The sequence below is a fragment of the Ambystoma mexicanum genome, chromosome 8 (genome assembly GCF_040938575.1).
Source record: "Ambystoma mexicanum isolate Mex_15411 chromosome 8, UKY_AmexF1_1, whole genome shotgun sequence".
NCBI classification, from domain to species: domain Eukaryota; kingdom Metazoa; phylum Chordata; class Amphibia; order Caudata; family Ambystomatidae; genus Ambystoma; species Ambystoma mexicanum.
Genome location: NC_090929.1, coordinates 7,576,639 through 7,604,115, shown reverse-complemented (window position 1 = coordinate 7,604,115; position 27,477 = coordinate 7,576,639). Strand labels below are relative to the sequence as shown.

The following is a 27,477-nucleotide window of genomic DNA, read 5'->3' as shown; positions in this document are numbered from 1 at the left end:
CCTAGTGCTGGTTTCTTTCCCTCCAAGAAGACCCTCCACCAGTCCTCTGCCTAGTGCTGGTTTCCTTCCTTCCAAAAAGACCCTCCACCAGTCCTCCGCCTAGTGCTGGTTACCTTCCCTCCAAGAAGACCCTCCACCAGTCCTCCGCCTAGTGCTGGTTTCCTTCCCTCCAAGAAGACCCTCCACCAGTCCTCTGCCTAGTGCTGGTCTCCTTCCCTCCAAGCATACCCTCCACCAGTCCTCCGTCTAGTGCCGCTTTCCTTCCCTCCAAGAAGACTCTCCACCAGTCCAAGGAGACCCTCCACCAGTCTTCCGCTGTCCTGGACTTGTACTCCTCGATGTGTTTGGCAAGGAACATTGTTCTGTCTTCTGTTCCTGCTGGGCCTAGAGCTATCCAGAGCATTGCTGTTTCCAAGTTTCCTTCGAGGTTGCAGAATCTACTAACTCCCTTATTTAATCCTCATTTCCCTCTTAGCTGGCGGTATTCCTTTATAGGGTACACGTTTAGCCTTATCCGGAGCAACGGATCTCTGTGCTATTTGCTTGGACATTTTCTTGGTATTGTGGTGTAGTGTCGGTCACTCGATGATCGTGAGCCATGTTCACTAAAGATTTGGATTGCATTTTGGCTTCAAGGGCGTTGATCCCGTCATCTCTTCAACTTCTCTTTCCCTTTCTCAGGATTGGTGCCTATGCGTCCAAGGACGAGCTTAGCTGCTGTAGGTGTTTTTTGCATTTTTCCTTCCAGCTGTTTAGTGTTGCTAAACCTTTCCCTTGCCCCGTGGGTTTTAGAATTCTATAGGTAATCACTGGTACCTCTAGTGACATCTTCCTTAGTAGCTCCAGCGATTTCCACCTTCTGATCGAGCATCGTGACTGCAGGCCTAACTCTGCCCTTAGTGCAACCATGGGATGGCACCTTGGAAGCTGGAGCGTCGTTCTCCAAAATCTACTTTTGAAGGTAGACCATATCTTCCAGGAGACTCTCAAACTCGCCTCACCTCCATAGGTGAGGAACAGGACTACCTTTTGCATGTAAAAGGATCGCAGGGCAGTCTGTGAGAATTGTCTATACCTTGAAGGCAGCATTGCACCTTGAGAGGCCAGCATTTTTACTTTTGAGCAAACCTCCATATGCCAGTTCTTTTCTGCTATTGAGATGTTGAATTTCATCCCCAGATATCGTATCACGTCCACTATCTCTAGTTATTGGTCACCGATTTTCCATTTAACGATTTGGCGTTACCTGTGGGTTGGGATGTTGCTGGTTCCTCGTGGGCCGATTTGCTTTGGTAGTGTTGCGCTGATCCAACTGTATCCTATTGAGTATGGTTTGGATTGGTGGGTGCGTCTGAACCTAATCTTTAGGTGTGGGACTGGGTGGGTGATATCTATTCTCAGGTGATCTAGAGTGACCCTGGTCGGTTAAGGGTTGGGATGGTTCAGGGTCGGGGTCGTGTTGATGTGTTGTCCTAGTGGATCCGTCTTGGTGATCCTGTGCATTCAGACGTTCGTGACTGGTTCTTTGGTTTCCGTGGGGTGAACATCCTTGGGACTGTTGTTTAGTTGTAGTTTTGTGTGGTGGGGCATTGTGCTTCCTGTTTTGTATTGGTGAACAGTGTGTAGTGATGAAAGATTCTGTTTCTCACCCATTGCATTGGGCCCCGTGGTGCAGTGCTTCCTTTCCCCCTCTGTATTTTGTCCCTAGGGCTGTTGGGAAGGTAATCGTTAAGGTCATGTCCTCTTGATGATTCGTTCTAGTCTTTCTGTCTTAGTTTGCTGTGTTTACTGTCTTTGGTCGTATTGTGACTGTCTCCCATTTGGTTCTTTAGTATGTCGGGGGTTATTTACCTCAGCTTTTTCCCATTGATTGATCGGTGTATCGTGGTCGCTCTACGTTCATTGATGTTTTTAGTTATGTCGGTGCCCCTGTGGCCAGTCTTTCTAGTTATGACGTGAAGAGCCAGGTTTTGAGTAGTTTCCTGAACAGTAGGTGGTTTCTTGTGTTACAGATGTACTTTGGAAGGTCGTTCCAGGTTTTCGGGGCTTGGTGAGAGAAGGAGGATCCTCCAAGTTTTCTTTTGTTGTAGGGTTTTGGTTCCAGGCGGATGTCCATGCTTGATCTGAGCGTTCTTGTTGGTTGATGTAGGCACAGTTTGTCTCTTAGGAACTTTGCGCCTTCGTTGTGTACTGCTCTGTGCGTGATGCACATTGTTTTGAATTTTATTTGTTGTTTTATTGGTAGCCAATGTAGTGTTTTCAGCGCTTGTGTGGTGTGTTCTCTTCTGGGTAGTTTCAGAAGTAGTCTGGCTGCCGTGTTTTGAATGCGTTGTAGTTTTTTTAAGAGTCGTTCAGGCATGCCTAAGTATAGGCTGTTGGCGTAGTCTACTTTGGACATGACGAGGGCGATGATGGTGGTTGTTTTGTTGGCGAACAATATGCACGGTAAGATCCTCTTTGCCGCTCGCAGGAGGAAGAAGCATTTCTTGAGGAGAGCTTTTACTTGTGGCTCTAGTGTGAGATTATTGTCCATCAGGACCCCAAGGTTTTTTACAATCGGTGAGGGTGCTGGGGTTGTCCCGAGTTCCCTTGGCCAGGGGGTGAATTTGTTTTCTCCTCTATTTTTACGACAATCACTATTTCTGTTTTCTAGCGTTGAGTTTCTTTCCGGGTTGTCTTGTATTTTGAAGATAATTTGTGTATCATCAGCGTAGTTGTAGCAAGTGAGGCTGTGGCTTTTGATGATTCTGATAAGTAGATACAGGTAGATGTTGAATAGTAGCAGGGAGAAGGATGATCCTTGTGGTACTCCACAGGTGGAATCTCTAGGGCTGGATTTGAAGGGTTTCATCCATACGGTTTCTGTTCTGTTTGTTAGGAAAGATTTGATCCATAGTAGGGTGGTGTCTGTTATTCTAAGTCCTTCTAATCTTGTTATGAGGCTGTCATGGTCGACTGTGTCAAATCCTGCGATAGGTCTAGGAGTATCAAGGCAGTGCTGTTGTCCGAATCTGCGTTGATTTTTAGATCGTCCTATATTGAGAGTAGAGCGGATTCCATTCCTCTCAGTGGTATGAAGCCAACTTGTGCCTGGTCCAGTAGGCTGTGCTCTTCTATAAACTCTTGGGTTGTTTTGTATATGTACGTTTCGAGCAGCTTGGCTGTACACAGGATGTTGGAGATGGTTCTGTAGTTGGAGAGGTCCTCTGAGTTTCCCGCTGTATCTTTGAGTAGTGCCCTGGTGTATGCAGTTTTTAAGGCTTGTGGCACTTTCCCAGTTGCAATGGGATGGTTGAGGACATTCCTGTGATATTCCAGGAGCGTTCCTTGTTTAAGAATCGATATGTCTGGTGGGCAGGGGTCTTCGGGGGATCCTGAGTTATTGCTTTCATTCACCAGTTTGACGAATGTCTCCAGTGAGATTTCTGGAAAGCTTCGTAGTTTGTTTGGGTGCTCCTCCCGGGTGTAGGTTGGGGTTGTGGTCAGATCAGATGGTCTGTTTTGTATGGTTTTTTGGATGTTGGTGATTTTGTTTTTGAAGTGGTCTGCAAGGTTGTTTCAGAGTTTCGCGGACGGAGTTGGTGTGTTGTTACATCCCACAGGGTTTTTGATTTCATTTATGATTTTGAAGAGCTCTTTTTCGGTGGTTGGTGCTTCGAAGATTTGGTTGTGGTAGTGTTTCCTCTTTGCTTTTTGTATTTCCCTTTTGTAAGCCCGGTTTTGTTGTAGGAATTTAATTTTGTTCGCTGCGTCGTTTTGTTTTCTCCAATCAAGTTCTAGTCTTCGGTTTTTTCTTTTCATGGTGCTGAGTAGTGGGGTGAGCCATTTTGCCATTGGCCGTTTATGAGAAGGAGTGAAGGGTTTTTCTTTGGTGATGTTGTCTATAGTAGTTATAATCCAGGAATGCAGCAGGGTTACCTTTTTGGCAAGGTCATCTTCTTCCATGAATGTTGGGCGTGGTTTCTTTAGCCTGCTCTTGCAATTTGTAAAGCACCTGTTGTAGACCGATCTGCGTTTGGTCCAGTAAGACCAGATCGTCCGCGTAGGCTACGACAGTTATTTCCTCGTTGTTCAGCTTAGGTGGGAAATGCTTTGTGTGTTTTATCGCCTCAGGAAGAGCTGCACAATGCCATTTGAAGAGAGTTGCTGCTATTGGGCAGCCTTGCTTTACTCCTTTTATAATGTGAATAGCAGACGACAGGGCCCCCTCATTGTTCAGCCTTACACACGTTGTTGTATTTCTGTGTAGTGCTTTAATCGGCTGTAGAAGATCATCTGGCGTTTCCAAGCCTGTCATTTGGACCACAGTTTCTGCCCATTTACCCCATCGAAAGGTTGTTTCAGATCAATAAAGGCGATGTCAAGTTTGCCCTTAGCTCTTATAGTGTCTAGCTTTAGTAATGAGAGAATAAACAGATTCAAATCGGTCCCCGTTCCCTTACTGAATCCAGTTTGTTGTGGATCAGTTATTTTAGCACATCTGACTACTGTGTTAATCTCGCTTGAACAATGGACGCAAACATTTTCCCAATCACATCAAGCAGGGCTATCGGCCGATAATTAGCTGGTTCGTCTCTGGAACCCTTTCTAAAGATAGGAACAATAATGCTTGTTGTCCACGAGGCGGGTAAGGTTCCACATTTCTCAATGTTCCTACAGATGTTTGTTTGTTTGTTTATTTTATTTCTATAGCGCTCCAGACCCGGGAGTAAAAGGGCGCTTAGGACAGGTTACAAGGCACAGTACATGGTAATTAGCAGTGATACTTTGGCAAAGGTTATATACAGAATATACAGACAGTGGAGGTAAATACATACAGTAATGACATAAATGAGGCATTTACAATATATACAGATTGTAGCTAGGTCTAACGTAAAGGTTGACTTTTTGTCAGTAGCCACCCAATGGCAAGTTTCCTGAACGACTGGAAGGATTTGGATGACTTGATGTTCAGTGGCAGGGTGTTCCAGAGTTGGGAGGCGAGGACAGTGAAGCTCGAACCTCCGGCTCTTTTAGAGGTAAATCTGGGCACTGTGAGACACATAGGGTGTTGGAGGATCTAGTGGTTCTGATGGAGGGTTTCATGGTGAATTTGATGGTAAGGTGGGGGGGCTAGTTGGCTAAGAGCTTTCTAGATGAGGCAGAGGGTTTTTAGATCCATTTTTTGTTGGATGGTGAGCCATTTGCATGAAATTCTGGTGGCCGAGATGTGCTCTCGCCTAGGAATGTTTAGTGCTGCTCGTAGCGCATTATTTTGAAGGACATGGAGTTTGCTAATTATCGCTTGGTTGGCATCTAGGTAGAGGCTGTTGCAGTAGTCTAGCTTAGATTGTATGAGAGCTCTAGCTAGCGTAAGGCAGCTGTTAGAGGAGAGAAATGGTCTGCAGGCTCTAATTAGTTTTCCTGTATAGGCGGTGGCTGAGGTGGTCGAGTTTACTTGTTTAGTGAGGTTGATATTGGCATCGAGATAAAAGCAGAGTGTTTTCACGTTTTTGGCAACAGGGATGGTGTTGCCATCGATGATGATATTGGAGTAGTTGGGGCTCCTTTTTTGCAGGTTGTTCGGTGAACCGACAATGAGCAGTTGCTCTAAGTCTTGCCCATGCCTCAGGCTCAGTTTTTAGCATTATGTTGCTTAACCCATCAGGCCCTTTCATGGATGAATTTTTAAGTTTTCTTATGATTCCTTCAATTTGGCAATCTTCTACTCTCAGGTCCCATTGCTGCTCAGTGCCCTCACTTGGGTCTAGCTTTGCTCCCGCAGAACGAGCAAAAACCTTTCAGTAGTGTTCTCTCCATTCAGATTCTGTTACTCCACTGCTTAGACAGCTCTGTTGGTTTAAAGTGATGTTGTTTATAATGGCCCACATGCCTCTCGATGTCGAGTTGGCCTTTGCTTTTAGCATTGCTTCGCCTTGCTCCTGGTCCCGTTGTTTCCTGAAACTGAACAGCCAGTTTTTATATTGCTATTTCTTTGTTTTTTTAATTCTCAATATCTCTGCATCACTGACACGCTTATTATTTCTTTTAAGCTGTGTTAAATCACGTCTAAGCTGCCGGCTCTGTTCCACCACGGCTTTACTGTACGAGTGTCTTGGTTGTAATAGAGGAAGTTTCATCCCTGTCTTAACTACTTTATAGGACTTCAAAAGAGGATCATAGGAGGCGTTGATCGATCTGCTGTTCATCTGATCAAAGTATTTACTTGTTATTGTTAAAACATTGTTTTTCCCTTAACTTCAAAGGATTTCCTCCATAATTTATTTCTAAAGGTTGGTTTTTGGCAGCTAGTTCTTTTGCTGAATTTTCGTTCCATGTCAGCGTCAGTAAGTTGCGATCACTCACCTCTGGGGTAACACACCAAGACGCTTAGCCTTTTGTAGGTAATTCCTCAATATCCAGATGTAATCAATGGTTGACTCTCCAGTTCCATTGATCCAAGTCTTTTACCCAGGATATCTCCCTGAGTTTGTACATTCAACATGTGAAGGTTACTGGACTCTGTTAATTGTACCCATTTTAATTGGGCCTTGTCTCCTTCTCCCAACTCATCTATTATTGGAACACAATTTTTGTCCAAACATTTGATAGTCAAGTCACCACAGATTAAAATAAGCGGTTTGCAAACTTTTTTTGTGTGTTGTCTATTATTGTTGTCACTATACTGAAGAAGTTGTTCGTTTGGATTTTTATTGGATTCCAGTAAAGCTTTATCAAAACCATGTGTGACAGGTCGTAGTCACTGTGTACCTCTTTTTGTATTATAATCCATTGGTTATGTAAGTTTGGGTTCCCATGGTTGATCACCCTTGTTAAGTTACTGTCCATTCTAATTAGAGTTAGAAGCCCAGCATAAGGTTTTGCATTTACCCCTTTTTGGACGGGTTTATTAGGATTTCACATCCTTCACAGACCGTTGTTCGTAGCAATGTTTCTTGCAGGCAGATTATCTGGGCTCCTTTCAATTGATTTTCCCATTGATGGAACAGGTGTTTAAATCCTCTGGTGTTCCATGATATAAGGGTGTTTCCCGGAGTTTCTAAAATGTTTGCTAGCTAATCCTTCCTTGGTTTATTTAAGGCTCCGGCCAGCCATGTCAAAATGTTGTCACTGTTTTGAGTGCCTTTTTCCGTCCGCCTGGACTTTACTTGTTTTTGTACCTTCATTTTATGGTCAAATGTAGCTTTTATTGATGACAGTCTGTCTTGATCCGGTTCTTTGCGTAGTAACATTTTTCATAAGGTTTCATAGGTCTAACAGTGTCCAGCCATGGATTACATCCCGACATCTTGTTTCCTGAGGTTTCTGGGTCCTGCTCTTTCAAATTGAAGCCCAGACACAGCATCTCTGAGCTTCGTTTTAGTACGATTTCTTTGACCATTTTCGATTTTTAGTGAAGAATGACACGATCAGCTCTACTTTCATCAACGTACTCCACAATTGCTATGTCATCTGATGAAATAGTCTGTAGTAAAGGTACAAAGTGGATTAAGTGCATTACAATTTTACGGTTCAAGTTTACTTGGTTTCTATCCGTAAACATTTTCTCTACCCTAATCTTTGCTGTCTTATTCACATTGGCTTTAAGAACTGTCTGGCCATACTTTCGTTTATTATAACACCTGGCCCTTTAGGGTTACATTCACAGGACCAAAAATTCGCTTTAGCAAACTTTTTTTTTAGCTCACCTTAGATATCTATTTTGATGCTCTTTGCTTTTGGGATAAAGTTAGGAACGATATAATATCTTTGCTATTGTCTAAGTTCCTTTTTATCCCTCACTCTCCCTCTGGGTAACTGTTCTCTCTCACGTCACACATCATGCACATTTTGTGAAAGTTGACTTTCCAGGGTGACCTCCTTCTCGTTGATGTAGAATGAAGCATTTTCTATCAACTCACAGGTCCCAACCCCTTCTTCAGCTACAGAATCTGTGTTACTTTCGTCCATCGTTGTGTCTAGATGTATTGCCACACTCCTTAATTTTGGGACCAGCTGTGATGTTACTACTTCATATGCCCTCTCCTGTACAGTTGTTATACTTTGATGAGGTGGTGTTGTTAGGTTCCATAAGAAGGCAGGTGACCCGTTTGATCTCGACTTTGCTCCATTTTTGATGTTTTTCGTTTTCTTGTCCCTTTGTTGTGTTGCTTATTTGGTGGTAATGTTAAGGGTACCAGTTCTGTATCATTGTCTTTATCATCATGTTTTTTTGTGTTGGAACACAGAATATAGAGCATCCTTTTTTAGAGTCAACGACTTCTAATTTCATTCCATTTATCCACCAATGTTGATATTTTAAATTCTGCATTTGAGCTGATGACATCTGTATGATCTTTGATTTATTGACATTGATTGTCATGTCGTTTGTTTTTAGATATTGATGGAAGCAGTGTACTCTCCTTTGCTGCCCCACCGGGGTCAGATCCATAAAACAAAATATCATCGGCGTAGAGCATCCATGGTATAGGGTTACCATTTAATTTAGGTGGAAAAGCTCTTACGTCGACTTGCGTCTCCCTCATGTCTGCAATGTAAAGACTGGGAAGGAATGCAGCAAGCGTGCACCCTTGTTTCAAACCTCTTTGGGTTATGATGTTCGATGACAGTGAGCCTGAGTTTGAAAGTCTGATTTTAACTGAGGTATTTGTATAAAGGGCGTGAATAGCTGCATTCAAGTCTCTGGGGCAATTCCACTTTTCTAATTTCATCCATAATGTTGCGCGATTGACGGAGTCAAATGCCTTTTCGAGATCTAGGAAGGTCATTTAGATGCTTGATTTCGTTTTAAAGGCGTGGATTTTAAGGAGTCCAGGAATAAAGATGTTTAGTGAGGTGCTGACTCCTTTGATAAATCCTGTTTGATTTTGGTCAAGGATTTTTTCATTCTTCACCAAATTTAGTGAGGTCTCTCAAAAGTATGGTGGCAAACTATTTCCTCATGGAGTCCAACAGTGCAATGGGACAATAGTTGAAAGGGTCCTTCCTGTCATCCTTTTGTACATCACCGTGGGTGTTCGATGCAGTTCTACCATACTTTTCTTTTGACTGATGGTCTCTACCGCATTTATTTTGTGTTTGTCGACATATCACCTTTGACTGTGGATGTCCCTCCAGCACTGAATTCGAGTTGTTATCCTGAACTTCCACCTGTGTCATGGAAACTGCTCTTTGTGCTCTTACAATATTGGCCAATGGTTTTTGAATTCTGTTTGTGTTCTGTCTTTGTACCACTAAATAACATGAATGAGTTCTACTTGATGATCTTTATGTTGAACACAGGGCGCTGTCAATATGCCTCCTTTCACCGTGCCATTCGTTCTATAGTTCTCCGACTCTCTCTGCCATTCTCGCTCTTTGTCGACTACCAATGTTCTCATCCATTTAATTGAATCCAAAAGTGCAGATGTCATTGCTGCCTTTTCTCAATCTCACCACTTGCAAGATCACACAGTCGCCTTTGCCAAGTCGCATAGGTTTAAGCTTCCTGCTTTAGCCTTTCCTCAACTTTTGCTGTAAATGCTTCTATAAATACTAGCTTTGTGTGCATCATTTCTTCTGTTCTCATTTTTGGAGTAGTTTATTCCATCACGTTGAGTCTGATTCTGGTAACCTTCTGGAAACCTACTAGACTCTTCCGTTTGTTCTGCCCACTGCCATTCGGTAGACTTCTTGTTAAACTGTGCCAACTCGGCATACTTTTCACTGTTACTGAATCAGGTGTTCACACCTTCGTTGCCGTTGACTGTTTCTCGTGTTACGGATCTCCGTCGCACACGACTCTAACACATCCATATTCTGTCTATTTGCTTTTATGTTCATGGCCTCACACATGTTGTGGTTCATATTAGCAAAGGGTTTAGAGTGCTTTTTGGCAGTTAAACCTCTCCCATTTTTCATTTTTGTAATAAAATGTGTCTGCAGTTCAAATTCTTTAATTTCCTATGCAATCGAAATTTTGTTAAAATTGAAGCCCGCCCCTTTTCTAATTTTTCCAGTCAAGGACATCGACATTTGATTCGCTGACAGGGTTTTGTGCACAACACTTCCCTGGCAGTTTGGCGTAATCGCTCTAAACCTCCACCCGTTACGCATTGTATTTGCGTGCGTTCCCGGTATAGTCTTGGCGGTCTCTTTCTGGATAGTCTCCACTTGGGCAAAATCTTTCCACCCCTCGTTGTTGGGTTTGTTGGATTGCAAGCTTATGTTTCCTACACTCGCCAAGCTCACCGTACCCCTCTGCACCTGCATGTCCCGTGAGTGTAAGCGGACCATACTATCGTAGCCGTCCCTTCCCTGAGTGTTAGATGTTTCAACTGCCGGCTTGGAGTCTCCGGATTATCCGGGACCACCTTCAGACTCTTCCGGTTTCCGGCAGTTACATTGTTTCCGGCAGCTCAGCGTCTGGTTGTTCACTCGTTACTGCAGACGATGGTGCAGACTTTCCGAAGGCTTGCTCTATAAAAGTCTCCACCTCGAGCAGTTCCGCGTCGGTTAAGTCAAGCTTCCGACATTGCATTTCTTCCTGCAGAAACCACTTGTTTTTCTTTAATGCACACTGCTGCTGTTACTGCTGTGTAAACTGTTATATATGCTAACTAGTCTTAAAGCTAGAACCTTATTTGTATCACTCACCGTTGGATTAGTCACGTTCCGCTGAGCCACCACCACCACCACCACGGTGCCCGCTCCTTCGTCGAGCCGTTGTGTGGAACAGTTGTTTGGCCGTGAAGTGCCACTGTTAGCTGGATCCATAAGGGTGGTTGTGCCGGTCGTGCCTTGGGAGAGACTGGGGCTCTCACGGACTCACTCGTCGTGCTATGACCCATGCCTTCATTTGAGACCAGAAGGCTGAACCCTATTAGGCCTTACTTTGGGCCATTGAATCCACCTTTCACCCCAATGCAGATGATATTTCGTTGAACAACGAGGAATCAGGGGCGGGGGTCATATAAAGGCCGAGCCGTTCAGTCTTGAGGGGGGCACTGACAGAGGCAGGAGGGCTGCTGCTCTCATGGGCTCCAGCTGTGCTGCCCCCGGCGAGTCTCAGAGCAGAGGGAGGCCTTCTGCCTTCAACTGCCTCTGCCAAGCCAGTGGCCATCTCTGGGTCAGGCGCACAGCCGACTCTGCAAAATAGCTGGTACGCGCCTAGGCATGGAGAGGTGCCGCGGCAGACATGGCTGCCTGTCTGTCCCGTCGGGTGGGTCTTGCGTCTGCAGAGGTGAGATGGAAGACACGGCCTAGAGACTTGTAGTAGTCATTTCACCAAAAAGCCAGGGGTTGTGGAAGTGACACCTCACGACCATTGACCTCTGACATCACAGGAAGTGATGTTATTTGACCCCCGCCCTGAAGAGATATCGCGGGAAGCGATGGAACACGACCTTTCACTTCTTGACAAAGCAGGAAGTGGCGTCACATAGCATTGTACACTACGAAAAATACGGTTACGATATCACTATAATGTGATGTACATTTCATACAAGAATCGTTAAGATCAGTGAGTATAGGCCCATATTACCAAATTACTGTGAATGCAAGCAGACGTCTATGGCCAAATGATAATGATGTGTTATTATATAGCACTTACTCTTAAGCTCTTATACACCCAATAGCCCCCAACCTGTGTTGGTCTCATTTATCGACCTCAGAAGGATGAAAGGCTGAGTTCAGGCGTTTAAGAAGAGACTAAATCAGTGACTCATCCCCTGAAGTGCGCCTGAAATAAACCTTTAATGAGTCTCGCAATTATTATTGTATAGAATTCCAGAAAGACACATTATTTGGTATTCCTGTTCTTTCTTATTTAGGGTGACGGCTCATAGTGCTACACTTGTGAACCCCCTCTTTATTTTTTTAAAGAGGCCTGAACCAGAAAGTCATCCACTCCAGAAACAAAGAGCCACATGGCGCTGGCCACAGCCAAGGAGCTTGCATTTAAAAGATATTTTCTTTTTTTGGGGGTAGCGAGGGAGACCATAGGGGTCGCAATTGCGACCCCTGGTGTCCCCCAAATGACATCCCTGGCATGAAAGAACCCTTGCATGATACCTCATTGCCGCCCGTGGATGTGCACGCGTCAGTCCCTCAGCATCTGCATTCTGTGCAGGTGGAGGGGCTCACGTGCAGCTCCCACTCCTTCTCCCCGAGTAAGCGCCACACCATCTATGAAGTGCCAATGGCCACCGGGTGGCGTACTCTCACGTGTCAGCGGGGTGTGCCGAAGTGGCGTGTGGGAAGAAGTGACCCCGGAAGGCAGTGACAGGTTGATCGGTAGAGGGAGTCGGAGGACCGCGTGTCCGTGGTGCCGTATCCGCTTCCGGTGAGTGGGGGCGTTTGGGTACGGGGGAGGGGCAGCACTTGCACAAGGGAAGCCATACCTGCTTAGTTGGCTGGGGTTGTGGGGGTCACCATGCCTGGCACGTGGTGCCCATCAGATATATACAGCACCTATAAACAGGACAGAATATGAGCTGCCCTTTGGTGGCATAGGACGTTTTTGAGCAGTGCTCTTGGCATATGCCTGCAGCAACTAGAAACACGAGGCTGCACCTTTCAAACAAAAGCCGCTGCAAAGCTATACCAACGCGCCCACGTGAAAGACCTGCACCAACACACGCGCCAGAGCGATGGCATTGCCCGCTGGTTGCAAAAGACTGAAGGCAAACCCTTCTCCAGCAAGTCCCTGGGTGATGCAGGCCAAGCTGTCTCCCTGGCAGAGGGTAATGCTGTGTCCAGGCCAAGCTGTCTCCCTGGCAGTGGGTAATGTTGTGTCCAGGCCAAGCAGTCTCCCTGGGAGAGGGTAATGCTGTGTCCAAGCCAAGCAGTCTCCCTGGCAGTGGGTAATGTTGTGTCCAGGCCAAGCAGTCTCCCTGGCAGTGGGTAATGCTGTGTCCAGGCCAAGCAGTCTCCCTGGCAGTGGGTAATGTTGTGTCCAGGCCAAGCAGTCTCCCTGGCAGAGGGTAATGCTGTGTCCAAGCCAAGCAGTCTCCCTGGCAGTGGGTAATGCTGTGTCCAGGCCAAGCAGTCTCCCTGGCAGAGGGTAATGCTGTGTCCAAGCCAAGCAGTCTCCCTGGCAGTGGGTAATGCTGTGTCCAGGCCAAGCAGTCTCCCTGGCAGTGGGTAATGCTGTGTCCAGGCCAAGCAGTCTCCCCGGGAGAAGGTAGTGCTGTGTCCAGGCCAAGCAGTCTCCCTGGTAGTGGGTAATGTTGTGTCCAGGCCGAGCAGTCTCCCCGGGAGAGGGTAATGCTGTGTCCAGGCCAAGCAGTCTCCCTGGCAGTGGGTAATGTTGTGTCCAGGCCGAGCAGTCTCCCCGGCAGAGGGTAATGCTGTGTCCAGGCCAAGCATTCTCCCTGGCAGTGGGTAATGTTGTGTCCAGGCCGAGCAGTCTCCCTGGCAGAGGGTAATTTTGTGTCAAGGCCAAGCAGTCTCCCTGGCAGTGGGTAATTCTGTGTCCAGGCCAAGCAGTCTCCCTGGGAGAGGGTAATGCTGTGTCCAGGCCAAGCAGTCTCCCTGGCAGAGGGTAATGCTGTGTCCAGGCCAAGCAGTCTCCCTGGCAGAGGGTAGTGCTGTGTCCAGGCCAAGCAGTCTCCCTGGCAGAGGGTAGTGCTGTGTCCAGGCCAAGCAGTCTCCCTGGCAGAGGATAGTGCTGTGTCCAGGCCAAGCAGTCTCCCTGGCAGTGGGTAGTGCTGTGTCCAGGCCAAGCAGTCTCCCTGGCAGAGGGTAGTGCTGTGTCCAGGCCAAGCTGTCTCCCTGGCAGAGGGTAGTGCTGTGTCCAGGCCAAGCAGTCTCCCTGGGAGAGGGTAGTGCTGTGTCCAGGCCAAGCAGTCTCCCTGGGAGAGGGTAATGCTGTGTCCAGGCCAAGCAGTCTCCCTGGCAGAGGGTAGTGCTGTGTCCAGGCCAAGCTGTCTCCCTGGGAGAGGGTAGTGCTGTGTCCAGGCCAAGCAGTCTCCCTGGGAGAGGGTAATGCTGTGTCCAGGCCAAGCAGTCTCCCTGGCAGTGGGTAATGCTGTGTCCAGGCCAAGCAGTCTCCCTGGCAGTGGGTAATGCTGTGTCCAGGCCAAGCAGTCTCCCTGGCAGTGGGTAATGCTGTGTCCAGGCCAAGCAGTCTCCCTGGCAGTGGGTAATGCTGTGTCCAAGCCAAGCAGTCTCCCTGGCAGTGGGTAGTGCTGTGTCCAGGCCAAGCAGTCTCCCTGGCAGAGGGTAGTGCTGTGTCCAGGCCAAGCAGTCTCCCTGACAGAGGGTAATGTTGTGTCCAGGCCAAGCAGTCTCCCTGGCAGAGGGTAATGCTGTGTCCAGGCCAAGCAGTCTCCCTGGCAGTGGGTAATGCTGTGTCCAGGCCAAGCAGTCTCCCAGGCAGAGGGTAGTGCTGTGTCCAGGCCAAGCAGTCTCCCTGGCAGAGGGTAGTGCTGTGTCCAGGCCAAGCAGTCTCCCTGGCAGAGGGTAGTGCTGTGTCCAGGCCAAGCAGTCTCCCTGGCAGAGGGTAGTGCTGTGTCCAGGCCAAGCAGTCTCCCTGGCAGTGGGTAATGCTGTGTCCAGGCCAAGCAGTCTCCCTGGGAGAGGGTAGTGCTGTGTCCAGGCCAAGCAGTCTCCCTGGGAGAGGGTAGTGCTGTGTCCAGGCCAAGCAGTCTCCCTGGCAGAGGGTAGTGCTGTGTCCAGGCCAAGCAGTCTCCCTGGGAGAGGGTAGTGCTGTGTCCAAGCCAAGCAGTCTCCCTGGGAGAGGGTAGTGCTGTGTCCAGGCCAAGCAGTCTCCCTGGCAGAGGGTAGTGCTGTGTCCAGGCCAAGCAGTCTCCCTGGCAGAGGGTAGTGCTGTGTCCAGACCAAGCAGTCTCCCTGGCAGAGGGTAGTGCTGTGTCCAGGCCAAGCAGTCTCCCTGGCAGTGGGTAATGCTGTGTCCAGGCCAAGCAGTCTCCCTGGGAGAGGGTAGTGCTGTGTCCAGGCCAAGCAGTCTCCCTGGCAGTGGGTAATGCTGTGTCCAGGCCAAGCAGTCTCCCTGGGAGAGGGTAGTGCTGTGTCCAGGCCAAGCAGTCTCCCTGGCAGTGGGTAATGCTGTGTCCAGGCCAAGCAGTCTCCCTGGTTGTGGGTAATGTTGTGTCCAGGCCAAGCAGTCTCCCTGGGAGAGGGTAGTGCTGTGTCCAGGCCAAGCAGTCTCCCTGGCAGTATGTAATGCTGTGTCCAGGCCAAGCACGCTCCCTGGCAGTGGGTAATGCTGTGTCCAGGCCAAGCAGTCTCCCTGGGAGAGGGTAGTGCTGTGTCCAGGCCAAGCAGTCTCCCTGGCAGTGGGTAATGCTGTGTACAGGCCAAGCAGTCTCCCTGGGAGAGGGTAGTGCTGTGTCCAGGCCAAGCAGTCTCCCTGGGAGAGGGTAGTGCTGTGTCCAGGCCAAGCAGTCTCCCTGGCAGTGGGTAATGTTGTGTCCAGGCCAAGCAGTCTCCCTGGGAGAGGGTAGTGCTGTGTCCAGGCCAAGCAGTCTCCCTGGCAGTGGGTAGTGCTGTGTCCAGGCCAAGCAGTCTCCCTGGCAGTGGGTAATGTTGTGTCCAGGCCAAGCAGTCTCCCTGGGAGAGGGTAGTGCTGTGTCCAAGCCAAGCAGTCTCCCTGGGAGTGGGTAATGCTGTATCCAGGCCAAGCAGTCTTCCTGGTAGAGGGTAATGCTGTGTCCAGGCCAAGCAGTCTCCCTGGGAGAGGGTAGTGCTGTGTCCAGGCCAAGCAGTCTCCCTGGCAGTGGGTAATGCTGTGTCCAGGCCAAGCAGTCTCCCTGGGAGAGGGTAATGCTGTGTCCAGGCCAAGCAGTCTCCCTGACAGTGGGTAATGCTGTGTCCAGGCCAACCAGTCTCCCTGGCAGTGGGTAATGTTGTGTCCAGGCCAAGTAGTCTGCCTGGGAGAGGGTAGTGCTGTGTCCAAGCCAAGCAGTCTCCCTGGCAGTGGGTAATGTTGTGTCCAGGCCAAGCAGTCTCCCTGGGAGAGGGTAGTGCTGTGTCCAGGCCAAGCAGTCTCCCTGGCAGTGGGTAGTGCTGTGTCCAGGCCAAGCAGTCTCCCTGGCAGTGGGTAATGTTGTGTCCAGGCCAAGCAGTCTCCCTGGGAGAGGGTAGTGCTGTGTCCAAGCCAAGCAGTCTCCCTGGGAGTGGGTAATGCTGTGTCCAGGCCAAGCAGTCTTCCTGGGAGATGGTAATGCTGTGTCCAGGCCAAGCAGTCTCCCTGGGAGAGGGTAATGCTGTGTCCAGGCCAAGCAGTCTCCCTGGGAGAGGGTAATGCTGTGTCCAGGCCAAGCAGTCTCCCTGGGAGAGGGTAATGCTGTGTCCAGGCCAAGCAGTCTCCCTGGGAGAGGGTAATGCTGTGTCCAGGCCAAGCAGTCTCCCTGGCCGAGGGGCAGAGGCAACGTACACAGAAGCACCCGAGGCCAGGCAGGACAAAGGACACGTGAAGCGACAGGAGCCTGCACATTGCACAAGGGGGGGAGCAAGGAAGTGGGGGGGGGGTGGAAGAAGTGCAGGGAAAGCAGAGGACAGTCTGGAGAAAGAGAAGAAAGCAGAAGAAAGAAAGTGCAGCGAGGAGGTCAGGAAGTTCTGCAAGGGATAGAACCTGCACAGACGCAGAAAGGAAGAAGTGTGGGGGGGGCGTCAGAGGCCCCCCTTACGAGTATGGTGGCGAAAGTCACGTGTGCTATTATAAATACCGCTGGCTTTTAAAACGCCACCCACGAATGAATTGGGATTGCATGAGACCTCAACAACATATGGGTACCCAGGAAAGCGCTGCCCCGGGGCAGAGATGGGTAAATACCCCGTGCAAACCCCAGGCGCGCGCACGCACACACACACACACACACACACGCACACGCACACGCGCACGCGCACACGCACACGCACACGCACACACGCACACACGTTTCATCTGTCTAAAATAAAATCGATGATTGATGTACATGTCCAAGATAGTGAATTTGATTGATTTATGATTGCATTTTGAATTTCGGGAAGGCGTGATCCGAAGTAGAGTGCCTTTGGGGTCCGCATTAGACATAATGGGATATATTCAAACTCCTAGGAACCCCTACAGCCAGAGGTCTTGGCCACGAGCACCAAACAGGTTTACTAGACATGACTCCGTGTTTGAATTCAATGAATGTTTCACCCAGAATAATACGGGGCTTCCCAGTGTAGGGCGGCTGAACTGGCACACCGTGGCAAGTGGCAGAACAGAGCCCGGATAATACTAGGCTTGCTTGCCCTCTCGCGTGCGGTAGCTCATCTGGTGCCACCCCCTCCCCCGCCCTGGACACCACAGCAGAACACAGCAGAACACAGCAGAACACAGCACTGCGTGAGTAGCAGCGCCCCACAGCCCTTAAGCGCGCAGGCGCGGGACGATGCCCACCGAATCTACGATGGTGTGAGAAGAGGGGGGCGGGGGGGGCTAGGCTGCCCACCTCGTCAGGGTTGTGGAGAGAAGTGGGATCTAGAATGTGTCCATGAGTGACCGAGTATTCCCGCTGTGTGTCGGGAGTGGGGTGGGCGTGTCTGGGGCAGACATCTCACCATGGAGGATATCACGTGTCTCGAATAGATGTGACCCCTTCACTCCCATTAGACCAGTGGTCTTCAAACGTTTTTTAGCTTGGGGCCCCCCCCCCACCCCCGAGCAAAATTTGGGCAGGCCGAGCCCCCCCAAAATGCTAAATGGACAGTATGTGTTGCGCGCCGTCACTGCACCCTACTCCCAGTATAGTCCCTGTGCTCCCCCACCTGCACCTATCACAGTGGCTGGGCTCCCTCGTCCCACTCCTACCCAGTCCCTCGGCTCTCCCCACCCCATCCCAGACCCTGTGCTCTCCCCACCCCGTTCCCTACCCAGTCCCAGGGCCAGTGGCAGCTGGTGAATTTTTTAAGTGGAGGGGTAGAACTATTCCCCCCAAAAATGCCATATCGACCGAGCGCAGTGAGGGAGCCCGAACAAATCAAGGAGGGGTTTGATTTTTTTAAAAAAAAGAATGGGTTCAAATGTGGCATTGTAGAGCATACTTTAACTAAACACACATGTGAGCTGCCCCTGCCCGCCCATGTGAGCCGCCCCTGCCCGCCCATGAGAGCCGCCCCTGCCCGCCCACGTGAGCCGCCCCTGCCCGCCCATGTGAGCCGCCCCTGCCCGCCCATGTGAGCCGCCCCTGCCCGCCCATGAGAGCCGCCCCTGCCCATTTCCTCCAATCTACATTTTTTGGGACATTTCATGCTGGCCTCTCGCGGCCCCAGTTTGAATACTACTGCATTAGACAGAGGTGATCCACTGGGCGAGGGGCCCCCGCCACTCCACACGAAAACACACCTTAAAAAGGAATACGCAACCCTAGGAGTGCAGCCTGTTCAGAGAGGCCAGGGGAGAGAACTGGGGAAGAGAATGACTTCACATGGAGACAGAGGGGAAAACGAGAAGCGACGGCCTCAGACATCACCTGAGAGACACAGAAAGCGAGAGCAAGAGACAGCCTTACCGTCTTCCATGGTGTTGCAGTCTGTGGGGTGCAGGACTTCAGGCTGCAAGAGAACAGAGGACATGTTAGCTTCAGAGCCCAGCCTGGGTTCAGCCCCCCGCACCCCCAGGGGTGGGGTGCGGCCGTTCTCTACATCTAAAAGTCGCATTATCTGGACCCCCGGGGGCAGCTTCATGTCCCTCCCCAAGCAGGCCCCAGACATCTTAGCAGCTAAGACCCCCGATTACCGCATCCTGTGCGCACCCTCACACTGGATAGACAACACATGCCATGGGGTACACGCATATCTCGCAATGCAAAGTGGCGCGTGGGTGCTCCTGCGCGTGGCCTGCAAGAAAAGAGGGAGCAGGGGGGGTTCTTAGTGGCACAGAGGGAGAGGTGTTGATGATGGCAGCCTCTCCCAATATCTGAAGGGTTCGCATCCCCCCACCCCCCTCTGAAATGGTGGTGCCCAGTTCCCAGTGTCGGAGTGGTTCTAGGGGGGACAAGACCTCGGGTGTCTGTTGCATCTAGAAAGGAGAGGCCAAGTTTGGTCAATTGATCAGCGCTGTTGGCGCAGGGCCCCATGATAGGGCAGAGAAGCAAGCAGGGGCTCCATGTTAATGCCATGTGCTGGTGGGCAGCTCGCTGCGTGCGCATGGGGTGATAGTGTGAGTGTGTAAGGTTAAGAAAGATGAATACGGGAACCGGTTCGAGGAGGTGGTTAAGCGGGAGGGAACTTCTGGGTTCAAGATTGCGGGGCCTGTTGAGGAGGGTTCTTGCTCTCCTGGTTTAGTCGGGTAGGGGGTACCGGCCCGGATGATTCTGATCATCCAACGTACCCTTGACTGGCTCACTGTGTGTAGGTTTGTTAGTTGTGTCTAGTGTAGGTTGGGGAAGGAAGGGGGGCGTCTGTTGGTTGTATCTGGTGTGTGTTAGGGAGGGAAGGTGGGCGTCCGTTGGTTGAGGATTGTTGGTTGTGTCTGGTGGTGTGTGCTAAGGAAAGAAGGGGGGCGTCTGTTGGTTGTGTGTTAGGGAGGGAAGGTGGGCGTCCGTTGGTTGAGGATGGTTGGTTGTATCTGCTGTGTGTTAGGGAGGGAAGGTGGGTGTCCGTTGGTTGACTCTTGTTGGTTGTGTCTGATGTGTGTTCGGGAGTGAAGGTGGGTGTCTGATGGTTGGGGTTGTTGGTTGTGTCTGGTGTGTGTTAGGGAGGGAAGGTGGGTGTCCGTTGGTAGAGGCTTGTTGGTTGTGTCTGGCGTGTGGGCTTGGTGGTTGTGTCTACTGTGTGTTAGGGAGGGAAGGTGGGTGTCTGTTGGTTGAGGATTGTTGGTTGTGTTTGGTGTGTGTTAGGGAAGGAAGGTGGGTGTCCGTTGGTTGAGTCTTGTTGGTTCTGTCTGATGTGTGTTCGGGAGTGAAGGTGGGTGTCTGATGGTTGGGGTTGTTGGTTGTGTCTGGTGTGTGTTAGGGAGGGAAGGTGGGTGTCTGTTGGTAGAGGCTTGTTGGTTGTGTCTGGCGTGTGGGCTTGGTGGTTGTGTCTACTGTGTGTTAGGGAGGGAAGGTGGGTGTCTGTTGGTAGAGGCTTGTTGGTTGTGTCTGGCGTGTGGGCTTGTTGGTTGTCTCTGCTGTGTGTTAGGGAGGGAAGGTGGGTGTCTGTTGGTAGAGGCTTGTTGGCTGTGTCTGGCGTGTGTTAGGGAGGGAAGGGGGGTGTCTGTTGGCTGACGCTTGTTTGTGGGGGTTAATTTGTGCCTTTTGCAAGGCTCTGTCCAGCCACTGCTTCCCTCTTGTATCGCTTGATGCATTGAAGCTGCCGCAGGTTTCACGGACACACAGTGCCCTCCCCTTTGCTTGGGGCTCAAGTCGAGGGTATGTGCAGCTGGACGGCATCCCCACCACTTTTTTTTCAGAGGGTGGACCCCATCCCCCGGGGTATGTGTTAAGGTTGTTGATAGGGCTCAGACCATTAGTACACAGGCCAGCTGTGGAGCCAGGAAGGTTGAACCTGGATGCTTTATGAGACATAGGTTTATCTGTATAGTTCCAGTTACGGGCATATATGTTGTAAGGTAAGTAGACATCAATGGACAGATCACGACACACCGACCGGCCATCCTCTCACATCCAGCTCAGGCCCCCAACTGACATTCAATGGAACACTCGCCCTCAAGACTCACTCACCATTCCCCTGACCCGTCCATCAGACACACACCAACATTCCATCATCATGCGTTGCTGGCCAGTAGTACAGGACAAGACCAACTCACACTGGTGGTTAAAACAAGACACGTGAACTGTCTTTTTCGAAATCATCACTTTAAGCGCAACCTGGGAATTCGGACCGTGCTGGCCGGGCTCACAGATGTGGGGGCATTTCACTACTACACCATATAACCTGGTAAAAAAACAACCCCCTAAAGGAGAAATGTCCCATTTCAGGACTGCATTTTCCAGGGAAACGTTGGCATTCGTTCTTTGCTTTTAACATTTTCAAACCCTATTAGAAGAAAATGTTCTCCCTTGGTTGTTTGTGTGTGTGTTGATTTTGTGAAAGGCAAATGCCATTCGTCTTGTGCAATTTGAATGGTTATGCAAAGCCAATTGAAGGCCATTTCCATACTTGACCTTGATGTGCTCATATGTCAATGAGGCCCCTCACTTTTCTTTTTAGGACTTGTCCCCTAGTTCTCACACGATATGTTTCATGTGCACGAGCACTTCCGCAAGAGTGCATGCATGCATTTAATGAAATGCACGATGAAGTGCGTCACATTTTCATTGGCACGTGTTGCAGGACACAGCAACGCCAACAGGAGCGCTGCCCAAGTGGGCCTTCCTGAAACACCCCTTGAGTGCTGAGCAGCAGAGCAGCACCGCCTCCTGCCCCGCTCAGGCCGGACCCGCGCAGGGGCTGCTGCGTCAGATGATCGCGCGGGGGGCCCGCTGGCCTTGGGTTCTAGGGCTCTGCTTCTGGAAGTGTGGCTAGAGAAGGAGGGCTGCACGCCGGATCAGGGCGTTTTGGCGCAGTGTGTTTGTCGCATGGCTCTGTGGTCGCCCGTAACTTTCGGCAGAATAAAATGAATGAGGTGGTTAGAATGACTACTGAGGCGAGGCGTGCAGTGCGCGTGCAGTGCGCGTGAAGCTGTACTTTACATGTACTTTAAGGGTGGGGGGCTAAATGAACTTTAAGACACAGCTTCATTTTCTGAGCGTGCACTGTATGCCTCGACTTCATTGCACCCTGGCATCCTACCAGTTAATTCATTCCATTGCACCAAAACGTAGCAGGGCCGATTAAGGCCCCGCACCAAAAGGAGAAGGGCACCAAACACGCTGCGCGGAAAGAGGGCGTACCAGTGCAAACTGCGTGAAACAAGAAGCGGGTGACCTTATGCTTTTTCATTTGCTGTGAGTCCAGGGGCGTTGCTAGGTTTGTAAAAGATCCAGAGCTAGAGCCCATGGCAAGTTTAGACATAACATAACTATATCATATGAACGTGCGCGCGTGTCGTCGCGCTTTTAACCGTTAATATGGCACTGCTCAAACTCATTTGGAGTACTGCTAACATGTAGCTATACACCCACTCCAAAGTGTGAACATTTATCTAGAAGTGCTAGCTAAAACTTTATGAGGGAAAGAAAAGCCTTTGGACAGGAAGCCAAACACTTGCTGTAAATTGAAAAATATATTTAAGCAGCTTCTGGAGAGCTGCCTGTTTGCCCCATTAGCCATACAGTTGCTTGCTGCTGGTTGCTGGGCTGACAAACTGCCAGGGAGTAGCTAGTGGATTTAAGATGTGCTTGGACATTATTCATGTAATTATACAATGTAGCGAGTGAGCACAGCAAGCAAGCAAGCATGAACGTGATAATGGGTATGGATGGGGTTTGCCCCCGTGAGAAAACTGTCAGAATCAAACATTTCAGCAGGATCTTTCCAAAATAAGCAGAACATATGTTTCCTAGTGATCTAAAGGGCCACTGAATGCTGTACCGCTAATAAGCTGCGGCCAGCAGGCGGGACGCAAATACTCAAATAACATAACTAACAAATGAAAAGCATTTGCAATTCCAACATAAGTGACCCTCCCCACATGGTTTCACAGCAGGGGGCCTGATTTTGAGAGTAACCTTCTCTGGTAGGTGGTGACGGAGCCCCAAGCTATGCTTTTCAAAGAGCACAGATCGGCCTGTTTTAGGGAACCAACCCAGAGAAAACTGTAAAATTCGACCATCCGCAGTGTGGGTGTGCTAGCCTGTTTTTTTTGTTGTTGTAATTTTAAAAGAAATTGAAGGACAGTAGATCAACCTCCGAAAAATGTGTGGGGCTAATCTGCACATATTTTCCTATGCTCACTGCACAACAAACACATAAACCTCTACTCTGGGTGGACACAGCCTACATGCTTCCCCCCCACCCCCTGTCATATTTAGTTGGAATAGGACAGCCTGGATTACACCTGTCATCTCAGCCAAAACTTCCTTTAGCCATGGCCAGCCTAATTAACTAACAAATGCTCTATGGATCTGCCCTTTCCCCTTGTTGAGCCCTACAGAATGGTTGCAATGATTAACATAATTAGAATACTAATAGAGTATACTTCAAACAGGCCCACATGGGGCCTGGCTGCAGAGTTTAACAAAGTAGACAGGAAACCCCAACAACCTTTGATATGCATCTGTGTCAACCTGAAGTCAGTTCCCGCCTTTCAGTATCAAGGGCAGTGGCCTGCCATGCGTGGGACTATGTGTTTACAGTAGACAACCCCTGCAGAGGGACCCCATTCAGAAGGTACGAGAATGTGGTTTGTAGGAGACAGAAAGTCTGTTCTCGCCACAGCTTCAAGGGAGACCTGCCGCTTTAATCAGGAACCACAGAGAGCTCTATTAACCAGAGAGACCCTTTCATCCACAGCAGACATGTCGGACTTAGTATTACATGTCTTCACCCCTTTAACTGTTTTGTTGCAAAGCACTCTGGTTATGAACTCATGCATACAGGAGATTGTTGCTGGGGACCCAGGATTGGTTCATTAAGATAGGCTTAGCCTACACCAATCACTGGGGTCCATTTGGCTTAAAAGACGGATGAGCCCCTCTTTTGAGACGATCATCTGAAGACTTTGTACTCAGCATTGGACCCCACCTGAACGTACAGTCTGCCTTACAGCTTCCGCCAGTGAAGGAAGGCCAGGATTTCCAAGAGGAAAGCAAGATCCCGCCCCTAAACATCTCCCAGGGAACAGAGGGAGATACTGATTCCAGAGGGCCCTCCAGCAGCTACAGAACCGGTACCCACCCAGCACACAGCGTGCCTTGCTAGGCTCTGCAGCAAGCTTCCTAGGTGGGAAGTGCCAGAGAGTCTCTGAAACAAACCAAGGACAAGGCCATTGCCTGCAACACTCTCATCAGCTTTGGGCTGTCCTCCTTGAAACGATGCCAAAAGCCTAGTGAAGAAGCATGGAGGAGTGCATCGACAAGCATCCACCGATGTCCACCGTAAAGGAAATTTTCGAGCCAGTCGAGCCCCTCGAGCTGCAACCGACTGCACAGCTGACAGTTATTATGCTGCAGTTGCTAACGCCATCTGAGATGCCGTGACCAATGCTTCAGGCCCACCGACGAGCACTGAGACAATTCCTGACCCTGAGCCCCCAGCCTGCAGTCGTCTGTCCAGCGTCGTTCGCTGAACTGCCTGCTGCCCGATACCCGCAGTGGTGTCCCGTTTTGAACTCTGTCGGATAAGCTGCAAAGCGCCCCGAAACCGACTCTACACTGGCGAGCACCAAGAACTTCAAGCACAAGGGTCATTGTGGTTCTGTCCCTCTGGTCCTTCTCCGAAGGCCCATAGTGACATTTTACAACCCATTGCTCCCTTTGGGTTGAGACCAAGTCTCCTTGAACTATTGCGATTAATTACTTTACCGACTGCCCTCCTGCCAGTATCTAGAGCACATCCCTTTTCCTTCTTTGAAACGGTCTGTCCTCTGCATTCCTTTACAGGGTGGGTTGTATTGTGTAGTGTGCTAGAACTGTCTGTTGTGATAATAATTAAGTATATATGTTTATACAACCTTGACTGCACAGTCCCTTTTATCATTGGGTAATAATTGTATTTTCGCTGTGTTGTAACTAACCAACGATCCATGACCTTGCAGAGATAAGCCTGCCGTTCCGTCCACGTTACCAAAATTGGAGAGGGAGGTCTTATAATTTGCTTGTGTTTCCAATCTGTTTGGATCCCTTCTGATGTACTAGAGGAGTGGGGCTGATTGATGATTTAGAAACCGATATTCATCCCTGGACCACTGGCACCCCAGAAGTTGATTTGTCACAGCACCTTCCCTCGTATTCACTCAGCTGGACACCTGCACGCAGCCACTCCGCTATCCCCAATGTCACAAAAGCTTAGGGAGGGGAATAATCAGAGATAGAATGCTGAGGGTTGAGGAACAGGCGCAGGGCTAATGAACATCAAAGGCACATTGTGCAAGCTATCAAGGGGCCTATTCATGTGGTGCCCGGGAGGGGTGTTATGCACAGGGTCGGACTGGGTCATGAAACTCTCTCAGGCACCAATGAAACAGTGGCCCACCGTTGCAAATGGCTATTCATTCCTCTTGTGACAGACTGTTTGAGTGGTACCCAAAGGGGAGGAGTTTTGATAAAATATGATGCAAATTGTGCATTTTAAAGAATATATATTCAGCAAAACTATTGGCCACAGAGTGAAGCAATGCATCAAACAGACCCACTTTGACCAAAGAATCTGTCCCACACCAGCCCTTTTGGTTCAGGCAGTGCCCCATCGCCCTATAGGCCAGTCCAAGCCCTGTTATGCAACTCGCATTGTCAGAGGGGTTGCACCTCGCTGTGTTGAAGTTTGTTTATCTGTTCCAGAGTATTGCAAAGGATTGCAGCGGCTAAGTTGCAGTTGTACATGTGCTATTGGGGATGAGAGTGTTTGCAGGCAACAGCCTTGTCCTTTGTCAGAGACTCTCTGGCACGTCCCACCTAGGAAGCTTGTTGGCAGAACGTGGCAGGGCACGCTGTATGCTGGCTGGGTCCCAGTTCTGGAGCTGCCCTCTGTTCCCTGGGAGAGGTTTAGGGGAGGGATCCTGGCCTTCCTTCACTGGAAGATTCTGTAAGGCCGACGGTACCTTCAGCTCGGGTCCAAATGAGTCCTTCTTACTCCTTTTCAAAGTTGTCGGATGATACACGAAGTGAGGAGCTCAGTCCTCTTTTAAAGCCAAATGGGCCCCAGTGATTGGTGCAGGCTAAGCTTACCTTAATTAACCAATCCTGGGTCCCTACCAACAATCTACTGTTATGCATGAGGTAAGGACTAGAGTGCTTTGTAACAGGAAAGGTAAGAGGTGACAAAATGTACTACTAAGTCCCCCCATCTTCCTGTCTGTTGTAGATCAAAGTGTCTCTCTGGTTAACTGAGCCCTCTGTGGCTCCTCATCAATGTGCACGTCTCCCTTGAAGTTTGTGGTGAGAACAGACTTCTGTCTCCCTCAAATCACATACTTCGTCCCTCTGAAAGGAGTCCGCTCTGCAGGGGTTGCCTATGGTAAATAGTGGGCCCAGACATGCCATTCACTGTCCTTCATACAGAGGGGTGGGAACTTGATTCAAGTTCACACATTGCATATCCAAGAGGTGTTAGTCCTGCCTTCATCTTGTCCATTCTGTGATCAAGCCCGACACAGGCCTGTTCCAATTAACTCCTATTAGCATGCGCTGCCACCAGCAGTTTGGAGCCTTTGATATTTTAATTAGGCTGCCCTTGGCCGCAGGAAGGTGTCACCTTCGAGATGCTTTGATGTACCCATGGCTGTCACATTCCAGTTAAATGTGACAGGGACGACTGCACCTGTAGGCTGTCTACTACCCTCCCTCCCACTGAGTACACTTGACTACTATGTGTTTCTTGTGCAGTGAGCATGGGAAAATGTGTGCGGATTAGCCCCACACATTTTTTGAGGTTGCTCTCCCATCATTCATTTTCATTACAAAACTTCAAAAAAAGCCCAGGCGAGCGCACACTCCCCATGCGGATGATCGAATTCCTCAAAACATGTGCGGTTCTTCGACTGTGATTCATGCTCTGACCACCCCAAAAATGCTGTGTATTGTTTGTGGCAGGAAGTCCTTGCCAAAGTCACCTGCTGTCCCTTTAAGCCCATGCCCCCTTTCAAACACCCACCATTGTTGCAGTCCCCTCATTTTCTCATCCCACTGAAAGCACTGTTCTCCTCACAACTACCCCCACATGTTTCCGACTGCCCCCGGCGTCTGGAAAAGGATAGCCCCCAGGAAGGGAGGCATAGCTGGGGGTGGTGCCCGCTATGGATGCCAGCAGGAACCAGGCTCTGTGCAGACTATAGGGTTAGGAGGCAACCATTCTCCTATAGCGATAGAAGGCCACTGTGCCCATGTAGAAATTGGAGGTCACCGTTCTCCTATAGGGATTGGAGACATCTGTTCTACATTGGCAATAGGAGGAAACCATTCTCTTATAGGGATAGAAGGCCAGCCTTCTCTTATAGCAAGGGATTACAACATTTTCTTATAGCAATAGCAGGCCACACTTCTGCTATAGGGACAGGAGACCACGGTTATCACATAGCGATAGGAGGGCACCATTCTCTTATAGCGAAAGGAGGCCACCTTTTGTCATTGCAAGAGGAGGCCATTGTTCTCTAACAGGGCTAGGAGGCCACCATTCCCTTACAGGGCTCTGGGAGGCCGCCGTTCCCTTATAGGGCTCTAGGAAGCCGGCGTTCCCTTACAGGGCTCTAGGAGGCCACCATTCCAGTACAGGGCCAGGAGGCCGCTGTTCCCTTACAGGGCTCTAGGAGGCCACCATTCCCTTACAGGGCTCTAGGAGGCTGCCGTTCCCTTACAGGGCTCTGGGAGGCCGCCGTTCCCTTATAGGGCTCTAGGAAGCCGGCGTTCCCTTACAGGGCTCTAGGAGGCCACCATTCCCTTACAGGGCCAGGAGGCCACCGTTCCC

At 49.7% G+C, this 27,477-nt stretch overlaps 1 protein-coding gene across 3 annotated transcripts in view; it reads right to left on the bottom strand.

Annotated features, from left to right (window-relative positions):
• The window catches only part of AK1 (adenylate kinase 1), a 1,026,690-nt gene that overhangs the window by 97,129 nt on the left and 902,084 nt on the right, over positions 1–27,477 (bottom strand). For all 3 annotated transcript variants that reach the window (XM_069609116.1, XM_069609117.1, XM_069609119.1), the window contains one exon: positions 18,483–18,525. In XM_069609116.1, coding sequence (XP_069465217.1) covers positions 18,483–18,525 — 43 coding nt within the window. The remainder of the gene's footprint in view (positions 1–18,482; positions 18,526–27,477) is intronic.